The 18,901-nt window shown below is 41.3% G+C and overlaps 1 protein-coding gene across 2 annotated transcripts; it reads left to right on the forward strand.

Annotated features, from left to right (window-relative positions):
- Positions 1 to 15,659: 15,659 nt before the first annotated feature.
- LOC145068839 (large ribosomal subunit protein eL22z-like) lies at positions 15,660 to 16,802 on the forward strand. Of its 2 annotated transcripts, none has more exons than XM_079015818.1 (3): positions 15,660 to 15,809; positions 15,921 to 16,163; positions 16,475 to 16,802. In XM_079015818.1, the coding sequence occupies exons 2-3, from the start codon at positions 15,928 to 15,930 to the stop codon at positions 16,617 to 16,619; spliced, it is 381 nt and encodes a 126-aa protein (XP_078871944.1). In that variant the 5' UTR covers positions 15,660 to 15,809; positions 15,921 to 15,927; the 3' UTR covers positions 16,620 to 16,802. The 2 variants fall into 2 exon arrangements, with proteins under 2 accessions (XP_078871944.1, XP_078871945.1); XM_079015819.1 differs by having other exon boundaries at positions 15,666 to 15,809; positions 15,918 to 16,163.
- The last annotated feature ends 2,099 nt before the right edge of the window (positions 16,803 to 18,901 follow it).

The following is an 18,901-nucleotide window of genomic DNA, read 5'->3' on the forward strand; positions in this document are numbered from 1 at the left end:
ATTGATGGAACCCGATCCGACTCGCCGAGTCGTCATAATGGACTCGACGAGTCCAGACGATTTGGATAAAAACTTGACCAAAGTTGATCTGTTTGTTGATAGTTCTTCACATACACTGGGTTCAGTTATTGTTTTTGATTCTTTTGAAGAACAATCTGCAGAAGAAGTAAAGGGAATGGAGGTCCAACACGCCGATGCGGCATGCCTTGATACGATGCCATTTGGAGAAGAGTTAAGCACGGGAAAGGATGCAGGAATAAAGGAAAGGAAGGAGGAAGCTGATCACCAATGCACCACTAAACCTAGAGCACGGACCATCATGAAATATGAAGTCATTAAATTTAAAGAGAAGGATGTTCAAGAGTTGGTGAAAAAGAAAAGGGTAAAGCAGAAAAAGAGAAAAAGGAAAGACCAAGCAGCTGAAGATGAGGCAATGAAAAGGAGAAGAGACGAATTGAAGAGGGCTTACAAGAAGAAGATTCACGCCTACAAGACCAAGTATAAACCACAAAAAATGAGGCGTACATTCCCGATGCTTGAAGATGACAAAACGTAAATGGTAAGGAGTCTAGCTCATGACTCCTCAAAAAGAAGCGCTTGGCGGGAGGCAACCCGTCGTTAGAGTTTGCTTTCTTTTACTCTTTAGTTTTTTTTTAGTTTTTGTTTCGTTTCACAATTTTAATCTTCCAAATCATCGGACATATCTGCTTGAGAGTGTGCCTAGCCTAAGTGTGGGGTGAAATGATTCATAATAAACAGAAAATTTTTGAAAAATATGCAAATTTTTAAAAGACTCGCCGAGTCTGACCCTGACTCGACGAGTATATATTGATTATTGAAAATCTTTGACTGCGCGACTAGACTCGCCGAGTCTAACCCTGACTCGACGAGTCGGTTTTATTTACAGAAAAAAATAATTTCGAAATTACTTTTACATCTGGTAAATAGGGTTTTTACCCTAAAAAAATTCAGTTTCCACACCACACTCGCCGGGTACCCCTTTCGCAAACGCTCTCTCAAGCATTCAAAGAAATCTTCAAATCTTCTTCCAAATTTTCAAGGTTTAAACTCAAAAGGTAACAACTTTATTCTTGATTTCTAGAAAGAATGTGATTATAAGGCCATCTATACCTGCAATTGCATGAAAAAACCCGTTTTTGAAAAGTAATGAAATTCTAGGGTTTCAATTTTTCATGAATATTGTTGTTTTGAACGTTTATTTTGGCCTTATTACTTAGTAGGAAGTCCTTGAACAAAAACCCTTGACAGAAATTACAAGTTTTATGGTCCAATTTTATGCGACCCGTCGACTGACTCGTGCAGGTTGCGCGACTCGTCGAGTCGGTCATGGACTCGACGAGTCCAGTCGATTTACAGATACATTTCACTTTTTAATTATATTCTGTGTTTCTGGGTTTTGTGTGTTTATTTTGCAGAAATCATGTTCAGAAGAGGACAATCTTCAACTGGTAGCCAAGGGGAGTTTCCATGGTTAAACTTCCCGCAAATTGAATCCGCTTCAACAATGAGGAAGTGGAAGAAGAAGCTCTCCGACATTAAGAAGAAGGAGGTGTATGTACCGAACAGAATTGATTGGGAATGGCTGCAAAGTGTTAGCTATGAAGAAGAACTAGCTCCTTACCTTTTGAAGGAGTTCCAACATGAAGGCGAAACTATGGTGTGTGACGGGTGGAGCCGGGTCTTCCGCATACAAGAGCCGGTGTATTTAGAGCTTTGCTTGGAGTTTTTCTCCACGGTGTCTTTCACCGGGGGAGTGGATGTGTATCACCTGGCGAGCTTTACTTTTTGTCTTGGGGGCGAGTATCATCAATGCTCGGTGGTGGACCTTGCCTGCCGATTAGGGATCTATGATCAACCCTTGGTGACAACAAACATCTTTCGGGCTTTCTTGGCAAACACTCATATGGCATTCCCCGATGGAGTCACAAGCATGGGTTGGTGGAATACCATAGGAAACAAAGTTTACATCCCAAAGTCTGCACAAGAAGGGAGCATCCGATCCCCGACTCACCGCCTCATTCACCGCCTTATTTCCTCCACCATCAACCAAAGGAAAGACGATGACAAGGTCTCCAACCTTGATGTTTTCTACTTATGGAGCATAATAACACCCGGCGTCTTTTGCAACATCCCATGGTGTATTGCTTCATACCTTTCGGAGGGTGCGGTCAAAGATCGCAAAACCTCCCGTATCAATGGAGGAATGTTTGTCACTCGATTGGCTAATTCATTCGGGTTGATGAACCGTGGTGCCTGGAACTTCATGACAATGATCCCGACGCCCCCGTTTAATCCCATTCTTTTCCGACGAGCACGGATAATTGAAGACTATGGTGGTGGCCATTATGCCATCCCAAATGATGACCCCGTTGTTGGTCCCGATGCACCGGGAAGGAGGGTGAGATCGAGAAGAGAACGGGAGTGGAGGACGAACCGCCAGTGATTCCGGTTGAAAATGAAGATGTACCAATGGATTGGTACAATGTAGAGATGAGGCGGATGCAGGATCAATTGGCGAGGGGGCTGAACTTTAGCAACCAATCCCACATTCGACTTTTTGACCACTTCAATATCCCACATATTGATGGTGGGAATTACCCATTCATTCCATCTTGGGATGAGAGGATTGCTGCTAGACGAAGCGGAGCCGGGGGAAGTGGAGCCGCTAATGATGATGAAGAAGATGAAGATTGATGTTTTTGTGTTTTTAATCAAACAATTTTAAGTTTTTTTGTTTTGTTTTATTATTTGGTGTGTATGCTTTGAGATTTTATTATGTTTAATGGTTGTTTGCTTTAGTTATTTTTCAGGATTGAATTATGATTGCTTGCTTAGGATGGTTTAGGGATGTAAAGCATGGATGTTTTCTAGAGTAAGAGCGAGTCAAGGAAGCGAGTTTTTAACGTCAAAGTGTCGAGTCCGGTCCTAGGGGGTATGAGCAATTGAGTCCAAATGTGAGGAAGGGTTAAAGAAGTTTTTAGAGGCCAAAACAGTTGTAAAATACCAAGTTTTTTCGTTCAGTGGCCTACTCGACGAGTGCACTAAGCTGACTCGCCGAGTCGCCTTGTATTTCTACATATTCTGAGAAGGCGCGCTGGTACTCGACGAGTCCATCATAAGACTCGACGAGTCAATCATTTTTTATACCGATGGACTGCTGATTTGATGCTGCTACTGGTTCCACTTGCTCACTTATTCTTCCATTTCCATTCTTGAAGATTTCACACTGATTTCCGCGTATTTGGAGCGACCCACACGAGTTTTGACACCCAAGGCATGGATGAGATGTTACCATGTCTAAAGTTGATTGAAGTTGGAGCTTAAAATGGAAGTGATCAGCCTATCGACTGCTATCCCAGGGGAGTTTGTTCCAATTCCCTCTTTAGTTTCTTTTTATGTTTTTATGCATCATATGCAATGAGGGCATTGCATCACATAAGTGTGGGGTAGGGGGTTGGTTACATAATAGTCAATTTTAAAAAAAAAATTGCATACCAAAAGTATTATATAGGACTTAAATTAGAAAATTTTGGTAAAAATTAGGATTCCATGTTAGGATTGTGTTAATAATTGCATGAAGATCCAAATGTTTAGTTGAGCCTATATACGTTCTAGTGCATTTGTGGCTTCCTTATTCCAGTGAAATCATGGGACAAAAACACAACCTTGCTCAGCCTGAGGGATGCAATATGTTTAGCAGCCTAAACCTGAAATGTATCCAGGAAAGTTTTTATCATTAGTCAATAAAGGTTGAGATTGAGCGCCCCTGCTTAAGCATGTAGGGTTTTGAGTGAAAAAAAAAGTGAGTTATATGTTAAAAAAAAGAGAGAGAGAATTACAAGAAAAGTTTGAAGAATTTTTGGAGCATCAAAGTTAAGTATGAAGTTCAAAGATCAAAATTCCAAGAAATCCAAAAAAGTTGAAGATACCAAAAGCTAATACAAGTTGGTGAATTCAAAGATATCAAAGATGAAATGTTCAAAGAAGTGAAGAATTCAAAGAGCTCCATAGTGGTATCATAAATTGTAATTGTCTAGATTATGTATGCTTGGGTTGCTCGATTAAAAATACCTTGAGGGTAAAGAGGTTTTCTGCGGATGGATTCGGAGGGTTGCATAAAATGAGCATAGTTCGGGGTGAGTGGGCGAATGTTTATGAGGATTGTGAGTATTTGGAATATGGGGGGGTTCTTTAGGAAAAATTTTAGACACAAATGCATGCGTTGCGGTCTTGGCATAATGGCTGGGTTAGATTGGAGTTGTTATACATAATTCTAATGTGATTAAAATTCAGTTTTGCTTGAGGGCAAGCAAAAGACAAGTGTGGGGTATTTTGATATGTGCATATTTAGTGTGTATTTAGTATAGTTTTTTTATTCATATATTAGCTAAATTATCGCATATTATGGACAAAAGGTATTTAAAAGTGTTAAATTATGTTTTTCAGTCCAAAGATGGAGCTCGGAAGCAAAAGGAAGCAAGAGAAGCGGTTAGAAGATTGAGAGTGGAATGAAGAAGGAAAACACTGAAAAAGAAGCTTCTACTCGTCGAGTTAGATAGCTACTCGACGAGTCCGGTCGAGGAATTAGAAGGATAATGACTCGGGATCCCAGATAGTTATCGCAATACGGAGAATGTGAGAGGGACTCGACGAGTCACCACTTGACTCGACGAGTCGGACCGCTTATTTAAAGATAATTCCACAGATCGAGATTAAGAAGTTCTGGGACGATTCAGAAGTGCTTAGCTGCGAATAAGAAGCCAGAAGAACCCTAGAAGTCGACCAAGGAAGCTAGAATCCAATTCCGGGAGTAATTAAGGCATAATTCCACCATTCTATTTATTTCTTTTGTTTTGTCAACATGATTAAGCAACTTGAACTTATTTGTTTGTTGTTATTTACCTTAGTTATGAACTAAATTCTTTAAACTTCTATTTGGGGATACGAAATTGGTAATATGGTTTGATTCTTGGTAGGATTAATTCTATGTTGGTTAATTTAGTTATTTTAGCTTGCTAAAGAACCTTGTGTATGAATGATAATTGATTTTCTGTTAATAGGGAGATAATTAATTAGCATGAACATCTATTAGTTATCAATCTCATATGCTTAGTGAACACTTTTTGTCATATGTCTAGTGTAGTGAACATGAAATTAGGATTAATAAGAAAATCAAGTAAATTTATGTGCAAGCTTGTGAGATGACCATTAAACAAGAAGTTAATGAAAAGATAAATTAATTAGCTATTTCAAGTCTAACTTAACCCGAATATTATATCTAGTAAATTTAATTGAAATAGACAACTGGCCATTGTTTAAATTGATTTATTTGCTAAGGATTAATGAAGTGAATACGGAACTAATCAATTGAATTGGTAACTAGCAAAAGAATTAATCCATTGCACTTTTACCTTGAAATCAACCATAGGATCAATTAAGTTGAACTAAATAGAAGTACGTCTCCGTTATTGAATCTAGTCAAGTCTTTGTTTTCTAGCTTAACAAGTAATCATTAGTAAGTTTCTAGTCTTGTAAAACTAGAGAAAACCCCTACTTATTAGTTAAATTAGATAAATTAGTTTTTAGTATTTAATTTGCCGTTCCCTGTGTTCGATACCCTACTTGCTTGAACTATACCACAATTGATAGGTTCACTACCTTTTGTGTGTTATTTGATAATTAAAAGTAGGTTTAAAACTAGTGGGTTTTACACACATCAGTCCTCGCCCCTGCTCTGCTGCTACTGAGATGTGGAACACCATCCACACTCTGCTATTGGTGAGATACGGGACCTCGCCCACACTCACCTCCCTACCAGGCACATACAAGAATCACACAGACAACAAGTATAAACTATCACATAAACCATTCCTTGGGCACCCGCCCTCTATCATTGGACCTCGTTCCAAATATCATACTAGCATATTGTGCCTAGGGCTAACCCCCGGGTCTTCTAATCATAACTACATGGGCCGACATTGTGGCTGTAGACCCATTCATACAAAGGGAAACTCACCTGCACTGGCTGAACTGGCTGATGATCCCACTAGCTGCTGCACGACCACTCACTGAACTCCTGCTCTACTAGTTTCCCGAGCTATCAATATCAATGCAACACTTACTATAACTGACCCTCGATAGTTAACCAAGACAATTCTGGTCTAAGACAAAGTCCTGGTCAAAGTCAACCTTTCCAGGTCAACCCTACTCGCCGAGTCCACTTACTGACTCGCCGAGTTCACATACTCAGGGTCCTTCCATTCGCGACATGACTCGCCGAGTCAGTCCAAGACTCGCCAAGTCCAACGATTTCCGAGTCCTGACCTGCCCAACTCGCAAAGTCTCCACCCGACTCACTGATTCGAGTCTCAACTCGAAGGGTTTGGGGCTTCGCGACCTGACTCGCCGAGTCCAAGAACAGACTCGCCGAGTGCCAGGCAATCTACATCCAACTCGTCGAGTTGTTCCTCCAACTCGCCGAGTTCATGCCCATCATCAACCGACTCGACGAGCTGTTCATCCCACTCGTCGAGTTCCTCCTCATCTTCATGCTACTCGCCGAGTCCACTCGAAGGACTCGCCGAGTTCATTCAGATCTACATACATGCAGAGGACTTTTGAGTCATGCATGGACTCCAAACTGTAGATCTACCCTACCCAAGCATATTCCCCATGTAAAGTTGCAAACTTTACGTGTAGAGATGGAGATCTAGGCAAAAAGCACCATAAACTAGGGTTTAAGGCCAAGGGGCTTCAAAATCGACTTAAGGGCTGATACTTTATGCTTCTCCAGTCCATAACACACTTGGATCTGAAGTAGCAACTCCAGATCCGGCTTCTAACTCAAAATAATATCATTGTGGCTAAAGAGCCCCAACAACCACACATAGATCTAGGTGCAAAAAGGGTCCAGGAACTAGTTTATTACCTCCAAATGCTCAGAATGAACTCACAATTCCAGATCTAAAGTCCCTTCTTGCTCCTCCAAACTCCTTCTTCCTTCTCCAAGCTTTAATGCACCTTCCAAGGCAACAAATGGCTCAAATAGGGGATATGGCGGCTAGGGTTTGGTATCCAGGGCTAAAGAGGCAGTAAGGAACCCTAGGAAGAAGATTAAGACGTTTATATAGGCTCCAAGTCTTGAATTTAGGGTTTTCCACGCACAGACCAGACTCGCCGAGTCACCTTGGCCGACTCGCCGAGTCGGTCACTTACTCCTCGACCCAGATCCCGCTCTGACTCGCAGAGTTCCTCCTTGGACTCGCCGAGTCGCCCCTTAACATTAAGGTTTTCTTTCCTTTCTTGGTCTTCAAAACTTTGGGTGTTACAACTCTCCCCCACTTAAACTAAACTTCGTCCTCGAAGTTTGCTATGGCCCACCGCCTGCGATCTGCCTACAATACCCAGCCAATTAATCCAACACCAGCTGCCTTCCTTCGCTGGTCTTCCGCCCGATCGTTCTGACTAGCATCAAGCCTTGCGGATAATCATCTCGGGTCAACCCTGACCCTGAACATTCTGTAAAAACAACTTACTCAACCGATAATCCGTCTGGTACTCACCGAGTACTGCACTGAACCTATAGGGGTTCACCCCTTCTTCTTCTTTGCGCGATTTCCTTGCCTCCCCAAGGCAATGCTCCATAACCAACTATTTCCTCTGCCACTGTGAAGACCCTATCTTCACCAATTCTATTACTTCCGCTACTACCAGTACGGGTCATTATCGCCAGTATCCACTGGGCATTTCTTTCTACTATGGTTTGGTGTCGAGCACCTCACGATCAACTAACTGAATTCCACATACGCTGCATACTCGCACTGCCACTGACTGGCAATTCTGCTGCTCCTCTTCTGACTTCGGACGAACTGAGACCATCCATACTGCTCAATCTATCATGCCATTCAGGCGCTACAATCCCGGGATCCTTGATCCCCTATCTTGACACTAAGGTCCTTACCAGGATCCCACCTGTGCTGCTAAAACTCACGGGCCTCGCCCACGGGTCCCACCCGCCTCTAACCTCCTAGTCACACTAGTCTAACCACTCTCGCTTAGGCCTCGCCTACGGGTCTCACCCAACCATACTACTAAGCAACCCTGCTCCCAGGTCTCACCTATACTGCTAATCTCATACGGGCCTCGCCCACGGGTCTCACCCAACTATATCCTGGAACGGCCCCTCCCAAGGTCTCACCTCTCTAGGGCTATACAGGCAACTCCCTATCATTCTCATCCACTACCCATTCCTGATCCCTACCTGATCACTAGGAGATAAGGGCCTCACCCCAACTCCGCTAACGAAACTACTAAGGAATGCTACGGCTTACCTATAGTCTTAAATCACCATCCATTGTTGACCGATAGTGAATGCTACAGCTGCCCCGTAGTCTTACAACACTTCCACCACTGAGTGCTAGTGAATGCTACGGCCGCCCCGTAGTCTTACATCACCTCCTACCACTGACTGCTAAAACAAAGGCACCCATGTGCCATCAGCTCTCAAGATCCTCACTCCGACTCCCTCGAGTCCTTCGGGCGATCCACGACCTGAATTCCCAACTACGCACTAACCATTACCATCACACGCACTAACTGATGGGGAGTTTCTCAAACTCCCAACCCTGAAATCCTCAATCCATTAAACGTTGAACTACTTCATTTCCTTCTCGGAGGTCGCGCACTCATTCTGGGTCTGCGTGCTCCTACCTTTGCACACTCGGAGGATTCTCCCCCACTTCGACCCTGCTTACCCCTTGTTACTCAATACTCAAAAAGAAAGCTCAATCCTTGCTACCATTCCATAATCAATCTGCTGAGGAATCCAAGCTTACCATAGCTAGGGATTTAACCAATCCATCTCTTAACACTATACCACTCCGAACTAGCGAGACGTACCAAATCCCTCCCAAGCATGCTACAGTTACTGCATCCACCGAAGCCTTCTCCAATAGAGCACATCCCCTAACTACCATACAAATATCCGAGGTATGCAGATGGCATATAACTCGATCATAATCAACCACTCAAAATAAAATACTTTTACCGATAATGATGCAGAACCATAACAATAAAATCATGCACAAAGAAAAGAACTGAAAATGGGAAATTGCATACCTGCAACGTCCGACGTTGCTCGCGTCTCCAAGGTCGTCATCTGAAAAGCCCTGCTCCCTACCGCAGGTGCCTCTACCCGGCCCTGACGGCCATCCGTGATCCTCAAAGTTGCAGGGGCGGGTGCCATCACCCGTCCTGCCGAAAACAAACTGGGACACTGGGCCTTCTTGTGGCCCCGCTGGTTGCAGTGAAAACATATCAAGTCTGATCCCTGCGCGGCGGTAACAGTACAACCCCTGCTGAAATGACCAGTCCGACCGCACTTGAAACAGCCAGACTCACCACTGCTACCACTCCTGCATGCGCCCCCGTGTGCCCTGCCACACTTTCCGCACCGACTGCGATCCTGATGATCCCTCGATCTCGAATCCGATCCCTTGGGCCTTTTGCCTGAACCCGCAGCTACCTGAACCTCATCCGGCTTCCTCTTCCGGATTTGCTCCAAATCAATTTCCTTTTCTCTAGCCCGAGAAATCATATCTTCCAGCGTCTTATAGCTGGATCCGCTCACGAACTCCCTGATGTCATCCCTCAACATCTCATGGTACCGAGCCTTCTTCATCTCCTCATCCGCGACATAATGCGGTACAAGAAGAGCCCTCTCCCTGAACTTGGCGGTGATCTCCGCCACAGTCTCAGTAGTCTGCGTCAAATCCTGAAACTCTCGTGCCAGCTGCTGCACCTCAATAATCGGCGAAAACTCTGCGCTGAACCTGGCCGAGAAATCGCTCCAAGTCATCGTGTCCAACGCGGCATCATCCCCCAAAGCATGACCAATCTCCTCCCACCAATCCCTCACTATGTCCTTCAGAAGACAGGAGGCGAGTCTAACCTTGTCCCCCTCGGGACACTTTCTCGTACAAAAAGCGTTGGCAACATCAACCAACCATCTGCTGCTAGCAATGGGGTCCCTAGCCCCATGATAATTTGGTGCCCCGCAAGCCCTGAACTCTCGAAATGTCAAGGTACGTGCTCCCAACAAAGCCATCATCTCGGTACGGAAGGCTCCCAGCCTCTCATCCAAGATCTCCAGTATACTCTCCTTGACCGTGCCAAAGATCACAAGAGTCTAAGCTAGAATACTACGCGTAACCTCAGCTGATATCAACTCTCTCATCCGCTCCTCGAGCTGCTCGGCCCCTGAACCCGAGCCCGATCCCTCTCCGGTGCCTGATCCGCCCGCTGGTCTCTCTCGCAACGTCACCATGCTGAAAATATACCACAACCACTATCATAATACTCATCACTGATGCGAGACCAAACACACCCTACCAGGTTCCCGGTCTTGTCTCGGCCTTTCCCGAATCGAGTACGGATCCTCTGCTTTTAGTAGTACGGGCCCATACTACCTTCCACATCTATCCGTACTTTCCTCAGGAATTGCTTTGAGTCCACCAGGTCCCTTAACCATAACATACTCAAGCAATCATATCCACATAGCAAGAATCTGAACTAGCATGCGACACAAACTCATAAACTCAGGCATAACCTAAACAGGCTACCCTACTACTGTCTAATTAGCACTATCATGCAGCTCAAAAGCACAAATAACAGGCACATAAGGCATCATCCCTAGATCCTTAGTCCTATTCTAGCATGCTGTTCTACTAACTGATAATAAAATCATAACTTGTATGGGTATTTTGGGGTACTTACTTGAGCTCGGCTGATTGCATGCACCACACCCCTTTTTCTCTTTTCAAAGTTCTTTTCTTTCTGAATTATTTTTTCTTTTCTAAAACTGTTTTCTTTCCCAAACTCTCCTTTTACAAAACTGTCTTTTCGTTTTGAAAACTTTTATACCAATTCCTCGGTTTGAGTTCAGACACACCCGAGAGCATGTCCGAATCCCTTAAATCAAGGCTCTGATACCAACTTGTAACGTCCCAAAATTCAAGACAAAAAATTTCTTTTAATAAAATATTACTTAAAGTAAAATCGTCGATTCAAAGCATAATCAAAGTAATTGTTTTCAAAACACATGTTATTTATCAGAGTACTACATCCCAGGCTGTCTAAAATATGGTGTGTGCCATGCGATCACCCCGAGCTCTTTCCTCTGCTACCGGAAGTACCTGAAACCAAAACTGAAAACCGTAAGCACGAAGCTTAGTGAGTTCCCCACCCTACCACATACCATGCATAACCACAGACTGCACATACTGGGCCACGCCCCTACCTCGGGCCTCGCACGCTACAACGGCCCCGCCGCTCCAGGCCCCGCCTGGCTTCGAGCCCCGCTCGGATACAGATCTGTTTCACTTAGGCCTTGCCTGTCACATGGCCTCGCCCACTAACATAGAATAGCACATAATCATATCATATAAACTAAACACATACTAACAGATCGTGTCCTAAGGCCTCGCCTATCTCTGGTGCCCGCCCTTGACCTGCTACTGATGAGCCACGGAACCCCGTCCATGCTCCTACTGGTAGTGAGATACGGGCCCAGCCCACACTCACTCCTCTCCTAACTTGGGCCTCGCCCCTGCTCTGCTGCTACTGAGATGTGGAACACCATCCACACTCTGCTATTGGTGAGATACGGGACCTCGCCCACACTCACCTCCCTACTAGGGCTAACCCCCGGGTCTTCTACTCATAACTACATGGGCCGGCATTGTGGTCGTAGACCCATTCATACAAAGGGAAACTCACCTGCACTAGCTGAACTGGCTGATGATCCCACTAGCTGCTGCCCGACCACTCACTGAACTCTTGCTCTACTAGTTTCCCGAGCTATCAATATCAATGCAACACTTAGTATAACTGACCCTCGACAGTTAACCAAGACAATTCTGGTCTAAGACAAAGTCCTGGTCAAAGTCAACCTTTCTAGGTCAACCCTACTCGTAGAGTTCACATACTCAAGGTCCTTCCATTCGCGACATGACTCGCCGAGTCAGTCCATGACTCGCCGAGTCCAACGATTTCCGAGTCCTGACCTGCCCAACTCGCTGAGTCTCCACCCGACTCACTGATTCGAGTCTCAACGCGAAGGGTTTGGGGCTTCGCGACCTGACTCGCCGAGTCCAAGAACAGACTCGCCGAGTGCCAGGCAATCTTCATCCAACTCGCCGAGTTCATGCCCATCATCAACCGACTCGACGAGCTGTTCATCCCACTCGTCGAGTTCCTCCTCATCTTCATGCTACTCGCCGAGTCCACTCGAAGGACTCGCCGAGTTCATTCAGATCTACATACATGCAGAGGACTTTTGAGTCATGCATGGACTCCAAACTGTAGATCTACCCTACCCAAGCATATTCCCCATGTAAAGTTGCAAACTTTACGTGTAGAGATGGAGATCTAGGCAAAAAGCACCATAAACTAGGGTTTAAGGCCAAGGGGCTTCAAAATCGACTTAAGGGCTTATACTTTATGCTTCTCCAGTCCATAACACACTTGGATCTGAAGTAGCAACTCCAGATCCGGCTTCTAACTCAAAATAATATCATTATGGCTAAAGAGCCCCAACAACCACACATAGATCTAGGTGCAAAAAGGGTCCAGAAACTAGTTTATTACCTCCAAATGCTCAGAATGAACTCATAATTCCAGATCTAAAGTCCCTTCTTGCTCCTCCAAGCTCCTTCTTCCTTCTCCAAGCTTTAATGCACCTTCCAAGGCAACAAATGGCTCAAATAGGGGATATGGCGGCTAGGGTTTGGTATCCAGGGCTAAAGAGGCAGTAAGGAACCCTAGGAAGAAGATTAAGACGTTTATATAGGCTCCAAGTCCCGAATTTAGGGTTTCCCATGCACAGACCAGACTCGCTGAGTCACCTTGGCCGACTCGCCGAGTCGGTCACTTACTCCTCGACCCGGATCCCGCTCTGACTCGCCGAGTTCCTCCTTGGACTCGCCGAGTCGCCCCTTAACATTAAGGTTTTATTTCCTTTCTTGGTCTTCAAAACTTTGGGTGTTACATGCGAATTCTGTTATTTCGCAACAAACGCCCTTCCATGTGTGGGCTTGCGTACTTCTTCATCCTCCGTGTCTGTCGACTAGACTTCCAATCCTCTGAACTCACCTTGAGCCAAGTTTTCGTGTACAACAAAAGCAGGCATAGAATTATCATTAAATGTCTTCTTCCTAATCTCTTCCAGCTTTCGCATGTGATAGGCCTCCTCATCCTCTCCTTCATTCTTCTCATTCTTCCTTTGCAAGATGTTTTTTACCATGACAATAACTGCAATTGTATCCGTAGTCACCAACTACCTTTTTCTCCTTCTTCTTTTCCTCTTTCTAAGATCCACTTTTGTTCTCCTCTTTCACTTTCTCTGAGCTATAGCTTCCCCGCCAATTCCTATTTTTGCTTGAGGGAAACTTCTTCCTAGCAAAACGCTTAGGGTTAGACACCATTAAAGCAAAATCTTCGTTTGAGAGCTCGTACTCTGAATGATCTTAATCAGATCTGTCATCAGCAACAGTCTTGCCTTTCGCAACTAAGGCTAAAGACCCCATCCCAGACACCACCTTTGCTTCTTTCATTACTTCACTCTCTCATGCCTTCAGAATTCCTACAAGTCTCGCAAGACTATTGTTCTTGAACTATTTGTGTGCTTTAACAGTTGACACCACTGCCTTCCATTATGATCGTAATCCGTTCATGAACGTGACCTTTTGCTCAATCACCTCACGTCCAATCCCGTGCTTCGTCATCTTACTGAGAATATGATTATATCGATTGAAAGTGTCACTCAGAGTTTCTTCATGCTTTTGAACAAACTCGCCAAACTCGAATAACAAGAGCGTTTGAGTCGAGTGTTCTAGATCTGCGTCTGTGGAATAGAGCTCTCTCAGCCTATCCCATATAACATTTGATGTGCCACATGAACTTACAAGACGAAAAGTGTATGCTTGCAAAGCAAATCTGATGATCCTCATTGATTTAATGTTGCTTAAGAGTTTGTCTTTTTCGTCTTGAGGCACGTCCTTCACGTCAAGACGCAGTTGGTTGTATTCTTTCTGGGTTTTGATAGTTCTTTTGGTCTCTGTGTGAACAAACGGACCTTGAGTGATTGATTCACAGATCAGATAACCACTATCTTCCGAGCCTAAGACATAATCTTCAAAGTGCATTGCCCAGACTTCATATTCTTGAGGAAAAAGAATCGGGATTCTGGTTGTTGATTCGATGCTGCTTGAGATATTTAAGGAGTTAATGTTTGAATCGTCGTTCTGCATGGTGAAAAATCTTTTAATACCTGCAATTAATCAGTCTGTAAACACTTATTAGGTTAATATCGAGATCACAGAGTTACGTCAATAGATTAGTGACGGCTCTTAACAGATCCAATATTTGCGGAAACCCTAATAATTTCTTCAAACAGAAGAGATGCGTATTAAGTACACAGTCTCCTAATCTGATACCAATTGATAGGAATAAATCATTGATGATCGAATAGATTAAAACAAGTAAACAAGAACACGATATGATCAAACTGGTGCTGAATGATTAATAGTCACGCCTCAGAAGAACTCGATTAAGAATTGCTTTTGTAGAGGCGTAAAATAGGGTTACAAAGATAATTTTGAGAGTTAACTAAACTACGTAGTATGCATGCACCTTATATACTATAACCCTAGCAGTAAATACGAGTGGACATGCCCAACTCGTTTATACAAAATGGACTTAACAAAACAGGCCCAATGACGCAACATTAAATCTTCAACAGTGGTAGTAGAGGTGACGATGAAGGAGGTGGTTGGACGTCAAGGGCATAGCTATGCATTCAAATGGTGGGTCCTAGGACCTACCTTTTTTTCATTTTTAATACTACAAGTATATAGAGAAAAAAATTTAGGACCTACCTTATTTTTGCTAAAAGACTTACACTTTCATATTTTTTCAGTTTCATTTACATAAGGAACCATGTGATTTTTGGTTCTAGATTCGCCACTATTGGACGTGGTGGAGGAAGTTCTTTTTCGTTCACATTTAGTCTTTTTTTGCACACTATCGGGGTGTTTGGCTAAGCTTATGACTTTTCATAAGCACTTTTCAATTTATAGCTTATAACTAATAAGCTAATAAGTTAGGGGGGGGGGGGGGGGGGGTTACTTATAGATTTTAATTTATTTCCGGTATGATACATTGATAAGTTATTTTTATCCAAACACTCGTTTTAACGTATACCGATGTGGAACTGATAATAAGTTAGTTAAAAAATGAGCATAAATAAGTTTAGTCAAACACCCTCTATATATATCATCCAACTTGTTGAAACTGTTCACATATTACCTTTTTACCTAAAATAGCAAGTCGTAAGGGTAATATGTAAACATGTCCAACAAATTAGATGGTATATGATGTACCCAAAAAAAAAAACTAAATATGAACAAAATCATCGGTCCTCTTGAATTATTTTCCCCAAAATAAAATAGTTTTCTTATTTTGTTTAATCATCTTGAACAAACCAAATGCATCTTAATATATGCCAATATTACATGCCCCAAAAAGATAATCTAAAGACTATGCAACGTCAAAGATTTGGAATCTTGGCCCAAGTCTATAAGAAATGGGCTGATTTTAAGTTTTAACTAAATGAATAAACGGTGCTCGACCCAACTGGCCGAGTAACCTAATTTAAAACCCTAAACGACCTCTTTCGTCTTCTACCAGCTCATATCGCATTCTAGTTGCAGAGGCCGTCATCGAATCCAGAGGTATGCTCATCGATTCGAATTTTATGTTCATGTCTATTTGATTGATTTTAATTCCGAAGTTGTTGCTCTAAGAATCCGAATCATTTTTTTTTCTTTATCTCTTTGAAGCAGGAGCAAGATGAGTCGTGGAGCAGGAGGTGCGGGAGCCAAGGGCGGAAAGAAGAAGACATCGACGTTTGTGATTGATTGTGGAAAGCCTGTTGAAGACAAGATTATGGAGATTGCATCACTTGAGAAGTTTCTTCAGGAGAGAATCAAGGTCGGCGGCAAGGCCGGTAACCTCGGTGACTCTGTTACCATTTCACGCGAAAAGAACAAGATCTCCGTCACCTCCGATAGCAACTTCTCCAAAAGGTGCTTTACACGAATCTCCCTTGAACTACATTTCTTTTTTGTTGATTTGTTGATTGGCACATCATTGACACATTTTTTGTTAATTACAACATCCATTAGAGGCTAAGTTACACTTTTGGATCCATTTAGATCTTTTGGCTAAGATTATTCCTGAAAACATTGTTTGTTGTATGTTGTTTATTGTTTATGCATTGATTGGCAGCTTTCAGATGAAGAGTGTAGTGTTGATTTTTGTTGGTAATTTGAAGAAATTTATACATGATTGTTAGAATATTGTGTTGTTTATTAATTTGTATTGTATTGTTTTCCAGGTATCTTAAATATCTAACGAAGAAATACTTGAAGAAACACAATGTGAGAGATTGGCTCCGAGTGATTGCATCCAACAAAGATCGCAATGTGTATGAGTTGAGGTACTTCAACATTGCTGAGAATGAGGGTGAAGAGGAAGACTGAGCAGATCAGAGAAGTCGATTTTGCTTTTATGTTTGTTTTTTTTGGCTTTTTAAATTTGTTATGCCAGACATTTTTCTTTGTTGACCAGTCCAGAACTGTATTGTAGTAGAGATTTGAGTTATTATGCCTTTTCACTTGTCTTGATTACACCTCAATCCTTATTGCCTGCTTTGAGCTTTTGAATTCGTAGTTTTCTTTTGGGTTGATGATTTGAAACTGGTAAGATATATAATTTAACTAAATTTATAGTTATGTGTTTAGCATTAGTGATTAATAAATGTGAAAAATTCCATTTTGTAGTTCATAATTTATAAATTAACTTACTTATAAAAAATTAAATCATGCTATCATAATATTTTGAGAAATGGACTTAATAAGGTAATTAACTTTTCGGTTTGTTTATATCTGGGTAACTATCTTTTTTTTGTACACATTTGGGTAATATGACAATTATGACCGACTGTAGCAGGTTATATTCGGTCATAATGATTATATGTGAACATTTCCAAAAAGTTTGTTACACGAATGGTGCTTATAGTTTGGGTAATTTGTGTGTTTGGTCCGTAACTTATTTTTGAACTTGGATGATCCTTACTGTTTATTTTTGTTGTGTTTGGTCTTTGTCTTACCTTAAAAGACTATTGTGTCTTTTTTTAATTAATTTTCTTATATTTGTATTTATTTTTTATATATTTTTAAAAAATGATAGACCCCATATATTTGTATATCCTCACACTAAACTTGAAATCATATTCGAGAAATTTAAGTTTGGTCCCACCGGTCACAATTCTATTTGCATCCTCAACTTCTTTTTCCTTTCTAGCTTTAATGATATTAACGTCTTCACTATCTCTTCTTTTTTTGGTCCTTCAACTCCGGCGAACCAATACCATAACCCTTCTATTGGGTTGTGGTTGTGGAAAATTCAATGAAGAGACAGTGGGTTGTAGGGTTGGTTTGTCGAAGTTGAAGGACCGAAAAAATAAGGGATAATGAAGACGTCAATATCACTAAAAATGGAAATGAAATAGAAGTTGAGGATGATGAGAGATAGGATGGTGACTAGTGGGACCCAACTTAAAATTTTCAAATGTGGTTTCAGGTTTAAGGTAAGGAGATGCAGATATATGTGCGGTCTATTATTTTTTTTTAATATATAAAAAATAAATACATAAATAAGAAAAAAAATTAAAAATGAAACAATAGTCTTTTGAGGTATGACAGGGACCAAACGCACAACCAAAATAAACAGTATTGATCATCCAAGTTAAAAAAAATAAGTTAGGGACTAAACGTAAAAATTACCCAAACTACATGGACCATTCGTGTATTTTACTCTTACCTTTTCGGTTTGTTCACATCTGAGTAACTATCTTTTTTTTGTACACATCTAAGTAACAAACTTTTTGGAAGTGTTCACATATGACCATTATGACGGGTTATGACCGGATGTAATTGTCATATGTGAACACTTCCAAAAAGTTTGTTACTTAGATGTGTACAAAAAAAAATATCTAGATATGAACAAACCGAAAAATTAATTATCTTATTAAGTTCATTTCCTTAATATTGTTTGTTTTTTCTAGCATTTCCTTAATATTGTTTGTTTTTTCTGCTAGAGAGTAACCATGTTTAGTAGTGGAACTTTCAAAATGAGTGTGGAAATACCTTGGGTCATAAGTTTAAACTCATTTGGATTTAAGTAGATACTTTTTTCTCGTGTAAGCTAAACTAGAATGGGTCATGTTAGATGACTTACCTATTTTGTAGATATTTGTTGATAATGAAAAAAAAAATGAAAGGAATCTCTTTATTCTTAAAAGTAAATAAGTTTATTTTTCTATTTATAAATCTTTTCTAATAAATAAAAGATTTTTTTTTCTATTTATCACATTCTCATTCAATTTGTCAAATGTCATTTTATGGTTATTTTGAATTAATTTTTCTCCCACATGTCAATTTATGAGTTTTTCTATTTTATTAAATTCGACATAAAATTTTAGTATAATAATTGCAATAAATATAGTAATAAATAGGTATCATTTTCATTAATGAATTTACCTTTTAATTTCAAATTTCTCAAACTGAAAATTTTTTAGTTTCTTTTATTTATTTAAATTATATGTTTAAATTTAAAAGATAAAAACCATATATATTATAATAATTCATTATTTTTCTTACTTTCTTATAAATTCAAAGTTATCAAATATTTTGACATTTATATTTAATTCATTATTTTTCTTATTTTTTATAAATTCAATGTTCGCAAATATTTTGACCTT

This window comes from Lactuca serriola, chromosome 8, assembly GCF_051521515.1.
Source record: "Lactuca serriola cultivar US96UC23 chromosome 8, Lser_US96UC23_V15, whole genome shotgun sequence".
Taxonomy (NCBI): Eukaryota; Viridiplantae; Streptophyta; class Magnoliopsida; order Asterales; family Asteraceae; genus Lactuca; species Lactuca serriola.

Coding starts and splice junctions, on each gene's coding strand:
- LOC145068839 (XM_079015818.1), top strand. CDS start 15,928: ATGAGTCGTGGAGCAGGAGGTGCGGGAGCCAAGGGCGGAAAGAAGAAG. Junction 16,164..16,474: donor GATAGCAACTTCTCCAAAAG/GTGCTTTACACG, acceptor ATTGTTTTCCAG/GTATCTTAAATATCTAACGA.